The sequence below is a fragment of the Crassostrea angulata genome, chromosome 9, assembly GCF_025612915.1.
Source record: "Crassostrea angulata isolate pt1a10 chromosome 9, ASM2561291v2, whole genome shotgun sequence".
Lineage (NCBI taxonomy): Eukaryota > Metazoa > Mollusca > Bivalvia > Ostreida > Ostreidae > Magallana > Magallana angulata.
Window position 1 is genome coordinate 38727074 of NC_069119.1, and position 15600 is coordinate 38742673.

The 15600-nt window shown below is 36.9% G+C and overlaps 1 protein-coding gene across 14 annotated transcripts in view; it reads right to left on the bottom strand.

Moving 5' to 3' along the window:
• Positions 1-342: 342 nt before the first annotated feature.
• Positions 343-15600, bottom strand: part of LOC128163698 (A-kinase anchor protein 9-like) — a 132853-nt gene continuing 117595 nt past the window's right edge. For 10 of the 14 annotated variants that reach the window (XM_052827335.1, XM_052827337.1, XM_052827336.1 and 7 more), the window contains 11 exons: positions 13389-13611; positions 12742-12762; positions 10613-10760; positions 6600-6811; positions 5957-6251; positions 5396-5605; positions 4927-5186; positions 3937-4219; positions 3003-3209; positions 2503-2741; positions 343-495 (listed from right to left, as the gene is read on the bottom strand). In XM_052827335.1, coding sequence (XP_052683295.1) covers positions 477-495; positions 2503-2741; positions 3003-3209; positions 3937-4219; positions 4927-5186; positions 5396-5605; positions 5957-6251; positions 6600-6811; positions 10613-10760; positions 12742-12762; positions 13389-13611 — 2117 coding nt within the window. In that variant the 3' untranslated portion in view covers positions 343-476. Of the gene's footprint in view, positions 496-2502; positions 2742-3002; positions 3210-3759; positions 3774-3936; positions 4220-4926; positions 5209-5292; positions 5606-5956; positions 6252-6599; positions 6812-10612; positions 10761-12741; positions 12763-13388; positions 13612-15600 lie in introns of those variants that run through there. The other 4 variants (XM_052827331.1, XM_052827332.1, XR_008240849.1 and 1 more) reach the window with 4 other exon arrangements.

The window sequence follows — 15600 nt, forward strand, 5'->3', positions numbered from 1 at the left end:
AATTTTTAAACACATTTTGTGGTCAAATATTGTAAAATTTAAAAGTTCTAAAACAGTAAATGTAGTTTGATTTTTTCTGTCTTACATCTCTGGTTTAATTAGCTCACCTTCTAGCACCTGAGTTTTCAGAAGTGGGGTGTGGTTTGCTGCTATAATCCCGCGTGGGGGGTGTGGTATGGACAGAGAAATTGCTGTTGACATGGTAACTATCAGAAATCCCTCCCACTGACTGATAAGGAGAGATCCCATTGGTTACTCCATTGCTGTTGACATGGTAGCCACTAGAGGCTCCCCCTAGTGAGTGATATGGAGAAGCTCCATTAAGGAGGTCTCTCTGAGTAAAGCTGGAAGACAAATAGGACGGACTGTATGGAGACTGGTGAACACTTGAATGGAGGGGCGATGATGCGTGACTGTTGAAGGGTCCGGAGCCGTTCACGCGTGACTGAGTGTTGATGCGGGGTGGTGAGAAACTGTTAGAGTTGGGTGCGTAACCTGTAAATAAAGAGACGTGTCTTATTACAATCAGACGTGGTTTACAGTCAACTCGATCACTCTGTGGAATGGACTTGTGTCATGAAAGAAAGACATTTATCATGTTAATTGTTTCTTATGTAAAAATTAAGTAAAACAGTAATTTTTTAAGATATTCTTCTCAAAATGGTTCTATAAATTTTACACTGGAGTGAAAATCAATTATCTTATACTGAAAATGACCATCAATTGAAAATTAAGCAAGGTATGGCATGAGTATGTCACTAAAACTTCTATAAAAACAAGAAGTCCATGGGCCACATCGCTCACCTGAGCAACAATAAACATATTAAAATCAGCTTTATGGCTTCATATATAAAATATCCTAACAATGTTGTATAACAGGTCCTGAATAAAAAAAATCCCCTGCATATTCTTATGTTTTTCATTGAGACCCTTTGTAACAGGATGGTTTTATAGACACATCATATACCCTTTTGAGCATTGGAGTTCTGTTGAGGCCCAACAATTTTTCTAGGGGTCTGAGTCTAAATAATTTAAAAGAATTATCAATAAGTCACAATGCTTGCATATAACTTAACCATATATAATAACATTTGAGTTTTGTGAATAATCTAAATGTTTACCCTTGTAAAATTGAGAAACCCCTCCCCCTTTCCCAATTGTGGCCCAACCCTATTAAGGAAGATTATGATTTTTTGACAATGTTTAATCTACACTATATGAACTGACTAAAGTTACAGCTTTTAGGCAAATTGTGTTTTAGAAGGTGATTTTTAAAGATTTTTCTCTATATATTCCTATGTAAAAATGTTGACCCCCCCCCCCCCCCCCATTTGTATACTCGGGAATCATGATTTGAATTAACTTGAATCTTCCATACCTTATAATGCTTCCACACAAATTACAGCTTATCTGCCCGATTGGTTTCTAAGAAGAAGATTATTAAAGATTATCTCCAAGTATTCCTATCTGAACCCTCCCCCCACTGTGGCCCCAAACTATCCCCAGGGATCATGATTTTATCAAACTTTAATCTAACCTAACAGAAGATGCTTTCACGTAAGTTTCAGCTTTTTTAGCCAATCGGTTCCTGAGAATAATATCTTTTTTATTCTCTATATATTCATATTAAAAGTTTGACCCCCATTGTGGCCCCATCTTCCCCCAGGAAACATGATTTGATCAAACTTTAATTAACACTAATTGAGGATGCTCACAAAAAAACAGCTTTTCTAGCTGATCGGTTTCAAAGAAAATTTTTAAATCTACTCTATATCTTCTTATGTAAAAATCTAACCCCTCATTGTGGCCCCACCCTCCCCCCAGGGATCATGATTTGAATAAACTTGAATCTACAATACCTAAGGATGCTTCTACTTAAATAACAGCTTTTCTGGCTAAATGAGTTATGAGAAAATTTTTGAAGAATATTTACAAATTTTCAAAGATTTTTAATTATCTCCCCTTGAAAGAGGGCGTTACCCTTCATATTAACAATCCCCTTTATTTAAGGATGCTTTGTGACAAGTTTGGTCTAATTTTAATTAGATTGGTTGATACTGGACCAGTGGTTTTGGAGAAGAAGTGGAAAATGTAAAAAGTTTGTGGACAGATAGACAAACAGCAGACAAAACATGATCAGAAAAGTTTACTTGAGCTTTCAGCTCAGGTGAGCTAAAAACGGAAGAATTAGGTCACCTTGTTGGAGGTCGACTGTGCCCCCCATCACGGGGGATCCCACTCTGGTGGCTCTCTTCCACTTCCTGACCAAGTACCCGCATCCTGCAAGAACAGTAAAGGGAGAGAAATCTACTGCAGCTGTTAAGATACATACATCAATGTGCTTCACTTACCTTTCATGACATAGCTAACTTACATCTACAATATTCATTATAGTACATTTCTCCAGGAATATTAAAAACAAATAAATATTAACGCTGAACCACTACCACACTACCAATGAGGCGACACTCTTGAACATGGTGACCAGTCTGACATACTGACCTAGTTACGGCCACCACAACCCTGGCAGCACTCCTAAATGCGGTGACCGGTCGGCGGGGCCTGGTCCCTCGCTGCAGGTCCTCAGGGGAGGGGTAGACCCCCATCCTGGCAATCAGAGCCAAGGTGGTCTGCTCACAGTCCTGGAATCCCCCCAGTAACAAGAGCAGGTACTTCTTCTGGTAGACCAGGGCTTTCCTGTAACTGTCCGCCCGCAGGTACTTCCCGTACAGACGCTGGATCTAAATACAGATCTACCGTCATCAGAATTTAATCACAGTAAACCGATATCAATATAACAAATGTTGTTCAAACTTCAAATATTAATATAATGGTTATATGGATGCATTTTTCATTTATACTACCAGTGTCTTAAAATCCCCTGTCTCTTCTCTCTCTGTCATTTCCCTATCTCTCTCTCCTCTCTCCCTTCCCCTTTTCTCTCTCTCTCTCCTCTCCTCTCTCTCTGACTCTATCTCGTCTCTCTCTCTCTGATTCCTTACCCTATCCCTGTCCCCCTCCGTCCCTACTCCAGCGATGCCTGACCTTCGGTCTCGTTCCACTCTGAGGTCGGCCCGACATTGGTCAAGCTCCTGTTCCATTTGATTAAGGGCCAGCTGTAGCGACAGCCTCTCTTTGGCCCATGAGGCACGAGCTTCCAGATGACGGTTCTCCTGATCTGTGTGGTTTTCACTCATATCATGGCCATTCTACAGTGAAGAAAAACATTGACTTATTAAATACTTCCTAAACCAAGAGGCCCATAATGATCTAGATGTGGGTACACATATCTTGAGGTTGTAAGATGCTTCAGCTAACATGGCTACATCACTCCTATATCGTCATTTTTCTACGGACTTACAATCCTAATTTTGAAGCACCTTTATCTTTTTCCTGATGTCCGACATTCAGAATCCCTCTTTCTCTATCCATAGTCTTACATTCATACCTGACATTCAGAATCCCTCTTACTTTACCCAAAGTCTTAAATTTATCTTCAGATTTACATACCCAACATTCAGAGCCCCTCTTTCTTTACCCATCTTATATTCATCTCTAGATTCACAAACCCGATGTTAGGAACCTATTTTCTTTATCTGAAGACACCAACTCCACAGACTAACATACCTGCTGTTCGGCACCCGTCTGCCTTTATCTACAGACTAACATACCTGCTGTTCGGCACCCGTCTGCCTCTATCCACAGACAAACATACCTGCTGTTCGGCCCCTCTCTGCCTTTATCCACAGACTAACATACCTGCTGTTCAGCACCTCTCTGCCTTTATCTAGAGACTAACATACCTGCTGTTCGGCACCCGTCTGCCTTTATCTACAGACTAACATACCTGCTGTTCGGCCCCCTCTCTGCCTTTATCCACAGACTAACATACCTGCTGTTCAGCACCTCTCTGCCTTTATCTAGATACTAACATACCTGCTGTTCGGCACCCCTCTGTCTGTATCTCCAGATCTCCTCCTCTAGACGCCCCAGAGTGTTGCGTAGCTCCATCTTCTCCTCTGTCAGTCTGGACACAAAGTTAGTCAGCTCGGAGTTGTGATGTAACACTCGCTGGTTCACGGCCTGAGCGCTGGGTCGACTCGTCAGACTGTCCATGGTGTCCGACTCTAAGGCAAGTGGTGTCTGAGTTTGTTTGAGTTCACTTAGTAGGTCCTTGAGAGATTTCTCCAGACTCTGGACATTAACTGAACCTTTAACACTACAAAACCAAAATCTCAGTTTAATCAATAAAAGAAGTCGCTGCCAGATTTAAACTTCTATAAACTTTTACAATCTCCTTGGGTAGAAGAATTCTGTATAAAGATAAAGGAAAATATTCAACTTTAGAGCTGATACATTTGGACTTTTCTTAACTGAATAAACATATCACATACAGTGTATCATACATGTTAACCTCCAGTGGTGAAAAAGAGGTAGATTTAGAACCAAAAAGCAATAGCAATGTGTGCATCCTTTATCAGTGTATAAAATTTGAAAGTACATGTGGATCTGACAAGTAACTGAACGTCCTTCTGACTTACATTCAGACTGTCAGTTTCCCATATTTACCCTCCCCCTCAATTAAGTTGCCCACACCCAAAGGGGCCTCTTGACCTATATTCCTACCTGTATTCATAAGTTGTCATCAGTTTCCACCTTTACCCCCGTTATTGCCTTACCCCAAGGATGGCTGATCCTGATACTGTAGTATTAGATACTGCAGACTCTGACTTATACTCTTGAGCTGGGTCTGTAAACATTCTCCCAATATCCCCCCCCCCCCCCCCCCACAAACTTTAGCTGCATTACCCTGAGGATGGCTGATCCTGATACTGTAGTATTAGATACTGCAGACTTATAATCTCAAGCTAAGTTTTGTAAATATTCTCCCATTACAACCCCCCCCCCAAACTTAAGTTGCCTTACCCTGAGGATAACTGATCCTGATACTGTAGTATTAGATACTGCAGACTCTGACATATACTCTCGAGCTGTGTTTTGTAAATGTTCCAGTGATCCGGATCCTCTTCACTGCCCTCTGAGTCTACTCGCTGGTGAGTCGAGCGTAGTTTCTCCTGCTGTAGTTCCCGAGTGGCTTCCATCTCGCGTTCTCGAGTATCTGAGACTTGATCCTCTAGATCTAGAACTCGCTGAGTAAGTCGCTGAATTTCTAACTCATTTTCATGCTTAAAAAAATCCAAGTAGATGCTAAAGCAATTATCAAACATTCTCAGTACTCAAAAAAACCTCCAGAAACAATTAAGGCAGGCAAATTAGCAATAAGACCCTTACATTTAGAATTCTGTATATCATTAGAGTCAAACAGTTTATCTCTTGACATTTTCTCTGCACACACATTATTTGAATCCAAACATCACTGAGAACACATCATTACCATCTTCATTTTCTGGTCGTCCCTCTCCCTCTCCAGCTGTCTCTGTGACCGACGCTCCGTCACTTTCTCCGTGTCACGATTTCTCTCCTTCTCGTTCATGACATCCTTCAGGGATTTGACCTCTGACCTCAGGAGTTCACGTTCAGACTTGAGCCGCGAGACTTGGTCACGTTCGTGTTCATAGTGCCGAGTGATGTCTAGTTTCTGAAGCTGAACAAACACAAACAATTAGTTCAATGTTCAAAACAACTCTCTTTTATATACCACAGACTTCATTTGTTTCCTGCATGCTTTTAGCCGGTCATGACGAGCCAATAGCATGGTGGGAAAATTTGTAATCATATATTTCAACAGAAGTACAACAAGATTTAGATTATGAAAATGACCTAATGAATAATAACATCTATTATATTAACTTTATGTTTTGAATTCATATCACAGACTGAAGTTTACTATGTGTAATGAGAAAGATGTGCAACATATCTAAACTAGAGAGTAGAAAGGAAGATGGAGAGATGAGATTTGCTCGTTGTGAGACACAATAACTCCACACTCATTCACCTGTATCTGGTCTATCTCGTTCTTCATCTGGCGGCAAGCCAACCTTTCCTGCTCGAGCTCGTCTTTGAGTACACTCGTCTGAGACTCGAGAGCAGTCACCTGAGATTGAAGCCTTTGCTTTTCTCGCTCCACTGAGTTTTTGAGATCTTTAACTTTGGCACGTTCTGACTCTAACTCAAGCTGCATGTCCTCAAAGATTGAGTTTTCTCGATCTGTACTCTCAAGGAGTGAGCGGCGCTCACTGTCCAGATTCTCTCTGAGTTTGTCATTGACAACTCTCTCTCTCTCTAGAGCTCTGTATAAAAATGATGCATCAATTTTAATGTTATGTACAACTGAACAATATTCTATAACCTTAATACTAGCTCTGTTCATTAGAATAAACAATCTCTCTAGAGAAAATCAACATTAACTTAGATAAGCCTAAGGAAAACCAGTGATACAGTTAAAATGAAGGACTTTAATTTACTCCATATTGTCACCTAGCAATATTATTGCTAATTCCTGACTGTCGAGGTCAAGACAAGAGTAAAATTATCATTGAAATAGTTGGTTTCGTCTCGAGTTTACTGTTTGTCGATTCTCACTACCCCAGTCTTCTGTCTAGCTGAGACAGGACACCCCATTGTAGCTCACAACTCACCCCTGAAGATCATTTGATTTAGCTCGCTCGAGTTCCACTGCTGTGCTGAGCTGCTTGATTCGAGCCTTGTACTCAGACTCAGTGGATCTGAGATTCTTCCTCTCGAGATCAAGTTCCTGTTGTAGGTTGGCCAGGGCCACCTTCTCGAGTTCCTGAGCATTCTCGGCTTGGAGTCTACGATCTCGCTCAGTATTCAGGTCACTTGTAAGCCTCTGTAAATTATCATAATTATAAAACTATGAATATTCATCATTTATTTACGGCCTTACATTCATTTCAATAAACATCCATAACAGTACATTAATTTATATTCTTACTGAGGCAGACAACAATAGCATGTGAAGTTATTCACTGTATAGGTGAGATTTACCTGGGTGGTGAAGTACGTGATTTCTATGGTCAAAGAATACGCGTGGGTATATAATAAGCTTTTATGTTACTTATGATATTTTGTACCTTATGAGTAGGGGTATTATACGTAATTTTAAGCTTTTCCCTTAACTAGTGTAAATTTTTCCCACATATAAATGACCACTTTTACAGTAATGAAATCATCACATCTACTGAAAATGAATAATTAAAAGATTTGTCTTACAGTAAATATATAACCTTGGACTGTGTATTTCGTTGAGCGATTTGTGGAATGCGTGTCTTCCCCCCAAAAAAGTATATCACCAGATGCCAAATATGTATGTAGATGAGTATGTTTAGAAATATGCAATTCAAAATCCAGGCTTACCTGTTACAAAATCATTTTTCACCAAATGAAAATTATATGTTTACACCATTATATTGTAAATGCTAAAAATGATATGTTTACAGTAATTCACAACATATATTTAGCGTCCATGAATATTCATTAAACTCTCAACTGATCACATCCTTGTAACAATACAATATAAACATGTTACAGTTGTTCATAGGATGCAATGTCAATACATTATCAGCTGAAAAAATAAAAATTTTAATAACACTAAAAATAATTTTATGGTTTTCAAAACAGTTTCTTCAGTTGGGAAAACAGACAGACAGACAGACAGTTGAATGTACAGTGTAGTTAGAGAGAGAGAAAAAGGATGTACAGTGTAGGCAGACAGACAGACAGACAGACAGAAAGATGTACAGTGTAGGCAGACAGACAGACAGACAGAAAGATGTACAGTGTAGGCAGACAGACAGACAGACAGACAGAAAGATGTTCAGTGTAGGCAGACAGACAGACAGACAGAGAGATGTACAGTTTAGGCAGACAGAGAGAGAGGAAAAGACAGATGTACAATGTAGGCAGACTTTCTTGATGGCAATTTAGCTCCTTGATCATTTTAATGGTTGAGTGGTGGGGGGGGGGGGGGGGGGGTGTGTGACTGTACATAAAAAAAAAGCTTAATATTCCATTGTAAGTTTTCCCTATAACAGGCCTCTGATTTACTATCATTGATGAAATTAATTGCATACTCTTAATTAAGTACAACAATATAAGCTAGGTTTGGAGATTTATTGATTTCAATTATCAGAATTAAAGCAAACTGCATAAAAGACAGCGTTAATTAAAAGGGTTTGATGGTTGTGGCCATTTTAAGACTGTATTGGTCTTCTTTAGAAGAAGAATGCTGTATCAAAATAAGGAAAATACCTACATTCAACAGATAAAATATATGGAATTTTTTTTCCATTAAATAATGGACTTGTATAGCATAACAAATCATATCTCTAAGATTAAAGGTTTAAGGTAGGTCTGATGGTTAACCTCCTTAACAATAATTGACAACATGACAAGAGTAATTCTAATTTACCACAATGGCGGCGTGAATATCCCTGGCCGGCTCCAACAAATCACACCACATACTTCCAATATTTCAAATTCATATTCTCACTGCCAATGTCTTAGGGTGCATAAAGTATATCAACTCGCGAAAGAAGAAAATAAAATGGCTGGATTTCCTTCAGTATTGAACTAAAGAAATACATTCCAGTGCTGCCATTGTTTTGAGTTTTAAATCTGTTTAATTCTTATATTTTAATCTGGGCTTGTTTAAAATCCCATTGTCTTAAGAATTAGTTCTGCAAGCGTAGTAAAAACTTCTGACCATTTTCACCTTGAGGCAAGACGCAAAATGCTGCGGTGTGGTGGAAAGTCCTCAGTTCTCTAGTTAATTAATTTATTGTTTATCCCTAGTCCTGATTAATATTGAGATTATAATGGACCAAGTGAGTGAATGTACATGAATGGATGTATGCAGTTAGGTACAGTTTTTTTATTCGTCACCACAGACATGATAGGTACTGATAGATACTGACAGAGGTCATGCTTCTACAGTAAAACACGGTTATAGCGAACATGATTATAATGAACTCACGCTTAAAACGAAGTGTTTTTCATTCTCCGTGACTTTATTACATGTTGTAAATTTAACAGATATAACGAATTACGTTTTGAACCAAGCAAAATTGCCTGCCCCTGGGACATTTTAAACGTGTTTTACTATACACCTTGTATAAATGAATGCAACAAACAGGAAAACTACACAGTTATACTGTAAATGTAACCTTTCTAGAATAAGTATGATTGACATTTGGAAGAAATTGAATTTTCTACAGTGTACATTTAATTTACTTCAGTAAAATTTCTAGGTTTTCATTCGTTCATCCTTATTTAATGCAAGTACTTACTTCAACCATTTTGCATCTTATTGTAAGTCAGCATATAATTGCGAACTTTAAATTTATCTCATAGTTCTATTTAATTTATATTCATCCCCCCCCCCCCCCCAAATTTTACTGGCCCAAGGATAAAGCTGTTCACAGGAAATCTACTGGGATTAAGCTGTCTAAAGGAAATCTATTGGGGTGAAGCTACAAATATGAGAGTTAAAAATTTTGATTTTGCCACCAGCTCTGTAAAGGAACAGTTAAAATTTCTCCGTGTCTTAATTAACAATTGTTTTCTGGACTGCAGTAAGTCTATGAAGACAGCCGCTATATATATGTACATATGCATCCACAGTAAACGACTATGTGTTTGTAGGGCCGCATGTTCAGGTCGAGTGATTTCTCGGTATTCCAACCACTTCAACATGCACAGCAGACAATACACACATCAAGTCAGATCCTCGTCCGATTATGACCACAGATCTTTAACTGTTCCGATTCTAGCTGATCAACCAGGCAATTACCTCAGACTCTAAAGTTATCTGATAACAACAACAAACCTTTAAATGTTCCAAATCCATCAGATTATTACCTTTATCTATTGCACTGGAATAAAAATATCACTTTGCTTGTTCTTGTACTGGGGTCTGTGCTGTGTTGATGGTATGGAACCTGCTTTTAGCTATAGAGTTACCCTGTCTATATTTGGTAATTCTTGACAAACTTTAACCCCCCCCCCCTCCCCTACAGAGCAGATCAAATCCAAATTATATAAAGAAGCATACTGTAGATTCCTTATTTTACGCAAGTACTTAATTCCGCGATTCAACGGTTTTCCATCAAATCGCAAGAACATAAAATCGCGAATGTTGAAATTTTATTATAGTTTCATATAGTTTACATATGTTCAAAAATTAAAAGCGAGATTTTAAAATTCGCGAGACGGGCTTCTCGGGATTTTACACGGATATTAATTAGGAATTTACAGTATAACAAAAAGGCTAAGGGATCTGTGATCAACTTATGTACCTCACATTTTATCAAAGAAATGAAAATGTTGGCGAACCATGACCTGACTCCAGTATATATATATATATATATATATGTCAATCATAAAATGATGTGGGCATGTTAATTATCTCTTAGCTTACAGCTTCAGATTTTATTTACAAAGTGTCTACAGTCAGACAAAACCAAGCCGATTATGTCATCAAACTTAACTGCTACAGTTTGATAATACCAAGCTAATGTAACGGATTATACAAGATATGGCCTCCATTGTGAAGTTAACTCTACATCTGATGTTTACAGTTATTGCGACAGTGCAAAGCCTATGATAGTATAATGAGTTTATTAAAACTGACCTCCAGTAAAAACTCGTGTCGGTCCTTGCTGTCAGACTCGAGCTTCATCTCGTCGACCTTTGACCTGATCTGTCTGAGTGCCGCCCGCTCACGCTCGAGTAGTTCACTCAGGTGTTGACATTTTGTCTTCTCCTCTTCCAAAGCTCCTCTGTAGAAACAATCAATTAATAAGTTAATTAATGAGGAAGTGACAATACTTTTACTTTACAGAGTATACTGACAATGCTGTAAATTTCACAGTGTGAAGTTACAATACTGTAAATTTTACAGTGTAAAGTTACAATGCTGTAAATGTAACAGGGTAAACTGACAATGCTGTAAAATTTACAGTGTTAAGTTTTAATCATGCTGCAAGTTACAAAATTTAATGTTTTTGGGATTTTTTTCATCTTTGATTTCTGGTTTTTTGCCTTCAAACTGTTATCAAAACGATGAACCCTGGCCGGCATTAACAAAGTATTACTATAATTTTTTTTAACAACGGTAAGTATTTTCCAAAATTAATGTTACACCTGTTTTACTTCTCTGTCAAGCTTACATTATCAAACTACTACTTGACTTCTAACAACATTCATTTATTTTTATAAAATTATTTGTTATAGATTCTATATCTCTGTCAAGTTTTATTGCATATGAGGAAAAACCTCCTCTCCCTTAACTATTTACCACTAAATAAATTAATTAATAAATAGTGATCTTAAGCTTTGGCATAAAGAATTAAATGAACAGTGAAAAATGCTACAAAATATCAGTAGTTTTCCTAATAAGATGATTTCGTGTAATTATGTTGTATATAAATATGTCTATATTGTGTGTACAAAATATGGTCATCAGACTGTGAGATCTTGTAATAGTGTTCACGCTTGTTAAATCCTTGTGAGAAGTGTGCGACACACACATACATGTGAAATAAATGTGAATAAAATGTTAAATATTGGTTTTATGATCAGCAGTTTAAAATGCCAGTTTTTCTTCTAAAGCCTCCTAAACACTGACAATTTATATAAAAAGAAACTTAAAGTTTAAGGTGTTTTTTGAAAAAAGTCAATTTTGTAATAACTATCTACATTTCATTAATGAGTATTAATCTTCATGTCTAGCCTAATCATTCTAGCTGCCTCTAAACGCTACCAATATCAAACTACAAGTTTGATTCATTAATTCTTGTAGAACTTAAATCTCAGTCTCAACACTGAAACATCTAGGATCCAACACAGACAGTATTGGTGCAAAATTGAATCCATTTGACTATATTTAATTTAATTAATATTTAATTTAAATTTAAAAAAATGTCAAAAAAACCCAAAAAAACAAACCTCGCCAAAACCCAACAATTAAAAATTGAAAATTTCGCTATCCTCATCCTATTTATTCTACTTGAAAAGTGGTCCGATACATCAAATCTGCTAATTGTCACAAACCATTATAGTTCTATTTTGTGGAATGATACTTTCATGTAGTTTTTAGTTAGAGAAGTGCTATTAATAAATGTCACATGACTGCTTTGCTATTGATCACATGACCACACAAATGCATGAGCAGGGTCACATGATTAGGTGATGGAGTCAATTACACCCACAACACAGTCACCTTAGCCAGATGCTGAAAACAACATAAAACCGTCAGCAAATTACTGTAAGCAAACTCCAGCATGAAAGCAAATCACTGTAGATTCCTTATTTTATGCGAGTTCTTAAAAAACTCTGTAATTCCACTATTTTGTATTCAATCCCGACAATATAAAATCGTGAGCACCAAATTTTATAATTTCAAAAGTCTGAAGAAAATTAAGTGAGATTTTTTAATCCGAGGGGGGGGGGGGGGTTTCTCATGATTTTATGCGCCGCCAGATATTAAATCCTTTTTGTTAATTAGGAATCTACAGTATAACACATACCACCCCTGTCACCTGGTAAGTGGTGACCACACAGCAGTTCAGTGGGGTACTATTACATACAACAGAATGTGTGATTATGAACCCAGATTTGAAACATGTAAATTAATGAAGTCCCTAGTTGCGACTACTTTCCTGTTTTCATTCTACCAATCTGGATCAGTAGAGAGTTTGGATTTATGTTTCAAAAGGGAATCAAAAGCAAGCATCTATGTAACAGTGACAAGAAACTTACACCAAGTCATTCCAAATTGTTCTGTATCAAAACAAAAACAACACTCTAAAACTCTTCATTGGTTCATCATTAAAATTTAGATGAAAAGTCTCCATTATTAATTTTAAATTACTTTTGTTTCATTTTTAGCTGAAAACTGATATCTTTTAAATGAATACTGACTTGCTTTATCCTCTATGTACTGATAATAAAGTAACTAAAAATGAACGTTTATAAAATGAAAGTTTGAAAATTCGGTAAGTTTTTACTCTTCCCTTCTGTTAGCCGTAAAACTGTAGCTCCACTTGTGTGCAACATTTTGCGCACAATAAATAAACATTTTTTTTTTTTGGTGGACCTGTAGTTCTGCGCTTCGTTAATCCGAATTTCCCGTGAAGCTACAGTTCTACAGCTACCGTTCTGTTACAAGACAAAGAGTAGATTTGAGTTTTGTTGGTTTCTTCCTTGGAATAATACAGATAGACTCTTTCTTTCCAAAACTTAAAAAGTAGGTAAGTTTATATTTTTTTCTTCTCAAAAACTATTATGTACTTAAACTTAGTTTATTTTCTCAACTACGCATAATACTGACAGCCTAAATTTAAGAGTAAATTCAAGTTATGTTTTATATTCTATTTGGATTAACACAGACAGACTCAAACGCTTACGTGACTGAGATGAATCGGCTTTGTTCGCGCTCTAGCGCATCCTTCAGCTTCGAGATCTGGAGCTGTTGGTTGGATAGATCTGTCTGAAGGTCAAGGCCGGCGTTCTTCTCTCGGCTCAGCTGATTGGACAGATCAGTGGAGCGGTCCCGCTCCACCTCTAAACTGGTTCTCAGGTCGTCCTGGATTATCTTCTCCTGCTGCAGTTTATACTCCAGTAACTGCACTGTAAGTAAATAAGGAGAGATGTTCTGTGTTACAATTCTGTAAGTAAATAAGTAAAGATGTTCTGTGTTACAATTAAGTAAATAAGTAAAGGTGTTCTGTGTTACAATTCTGTAAGTAAATAAGTAAAGATGTTCTGTGTTACAATTCTGTAAGTAAATAAGTGAAGATGTTCTGTGTTACAACTCTGTAATTAAATAAGTAAAGATGTCCTGAGTTACAATTAAGTAAATATTAAGTAAAGATGTTCTGTGTTACAATTCAGGGTGTAAAGTTCTATACCGTCCTGTCAACAGCTATGTACAAACATTGTACACAACTAACTGCACATCAACAGAAAATGTTGTGTTACAATTCAGTGGTGTATACTACCAACGTCAAAAGTTATAAAAACTGTCAACTCAGGGGTGTAATGTACACCCGCCAACAGTTAAAGACTGCACTGTATAAATGTCATCATTACTCCAGATGTTAACAATCACACTCTGTAACACTTTTTTTACTTTTATGGTACTGTTAAAGTGGTTAATCCTGCTGGTGGTTAAGGTACTTCACTACACCTAGATTTATACTTTTTAAGACACTACGTCACAAGATGGCGAAAATGTTTTGTCAAACTGTTTGTATCAATCAACTCAGATGTATATCGTAATAGCTCAGTGGTTAAAGTATCAGGCTTGTGAACTGCAGATCATGAGTTCGAATCCGCCTGTGGCTTTTGTTCATGTTTACTGCATGAAATTTTTTAAAATATCATTTTTATCCAAAATTGCACATTTTTTCACCTATTTGACATTTATACTTCTTATCCATCATGCTCTCTGTCATATTCAAGTAATTTTCTGCTGATTTGAGAAACTATTTGAAGGTGTAGTGAAGTACCTTAAGTACGCAATTTCCTATAGTCAAACATTAAGCATGTGTATCAAATACACAGATGCATGATTCATATTGCTCTAAAGTTTTAAAATCTTTAACGTATGTGCCGGGGGTATTTTACCGCCTAACTAGTGTAACTTTCCCCATGCATAAACAACCACTTCTACTTTAACTAAAACTTTTGGCACTACTACCACAGATCTACTGTGGAATCATTTAAATTCTTTGGGGCCAATTTTCATGGATTGTGGGTTTTTTGCATATTCATGGGAATGTAATTTTGTGGATGTGTCCCTGTTCACTTTCAGTAAGTTAGACAACTCTTTCTTCATTTGTTTTCATCGTAGATGTAAATTCACGAATACCCAAAAATTGAGCCACCATGAACTCTAATGGTTTCTCAGTATTCTCTCTAAATCTGTCTGGCCCAGGCACCTTATGTGCTGAATTTTCTTATTCATGAATAGTTCATATATACAATGAAAATATATATATATACAATGAAAATATTAAATTCCAATAAAAAATCAATTCAAAAATTCTCTTGACACACTGCTCTGTCTAGTAAACTGGCTAAACATGTCAACAGAAAGTAAATGACAACAGAAATTGAAAAGCTAATCTACTGAACATCTTTGTTAAATATAGCATAATGTCTTTGATAATATAATTGTGAAATTGAAAAGACTCCATTAAGAAGATGAAAGTCTTCATTAAATATCAGCAGGATAACTAATTACTAACTAGTACTAATTACTAAAAATCTCAACTGTCTCCAAAGTAACCATCAGCAGATGAAAAATAAGGAAAAATTCAAAATAGTGCCAGCTTCTTACCAACAACCGAGTCGTGTTCATCTAGGAGTACCAACAAAACTTTCTACCATCAGCAATGAATCAAATTCTGTATACTGTAGATTCCTCTGTATACTGTAGATTCCTTATTTTATGTGAGTACTAAATCTCACGATTCAACCATTTTGCATCAAATCATGGGAGTATAAAGTCGTGAATGACAAATTTTTATTATAGTTTCATGTAGTTGACATCTGTCCAAAAATCAAAAGCGAGATTTTAAAATTCGCGAGAAGTGCTTCTCGCGATTTTTACGC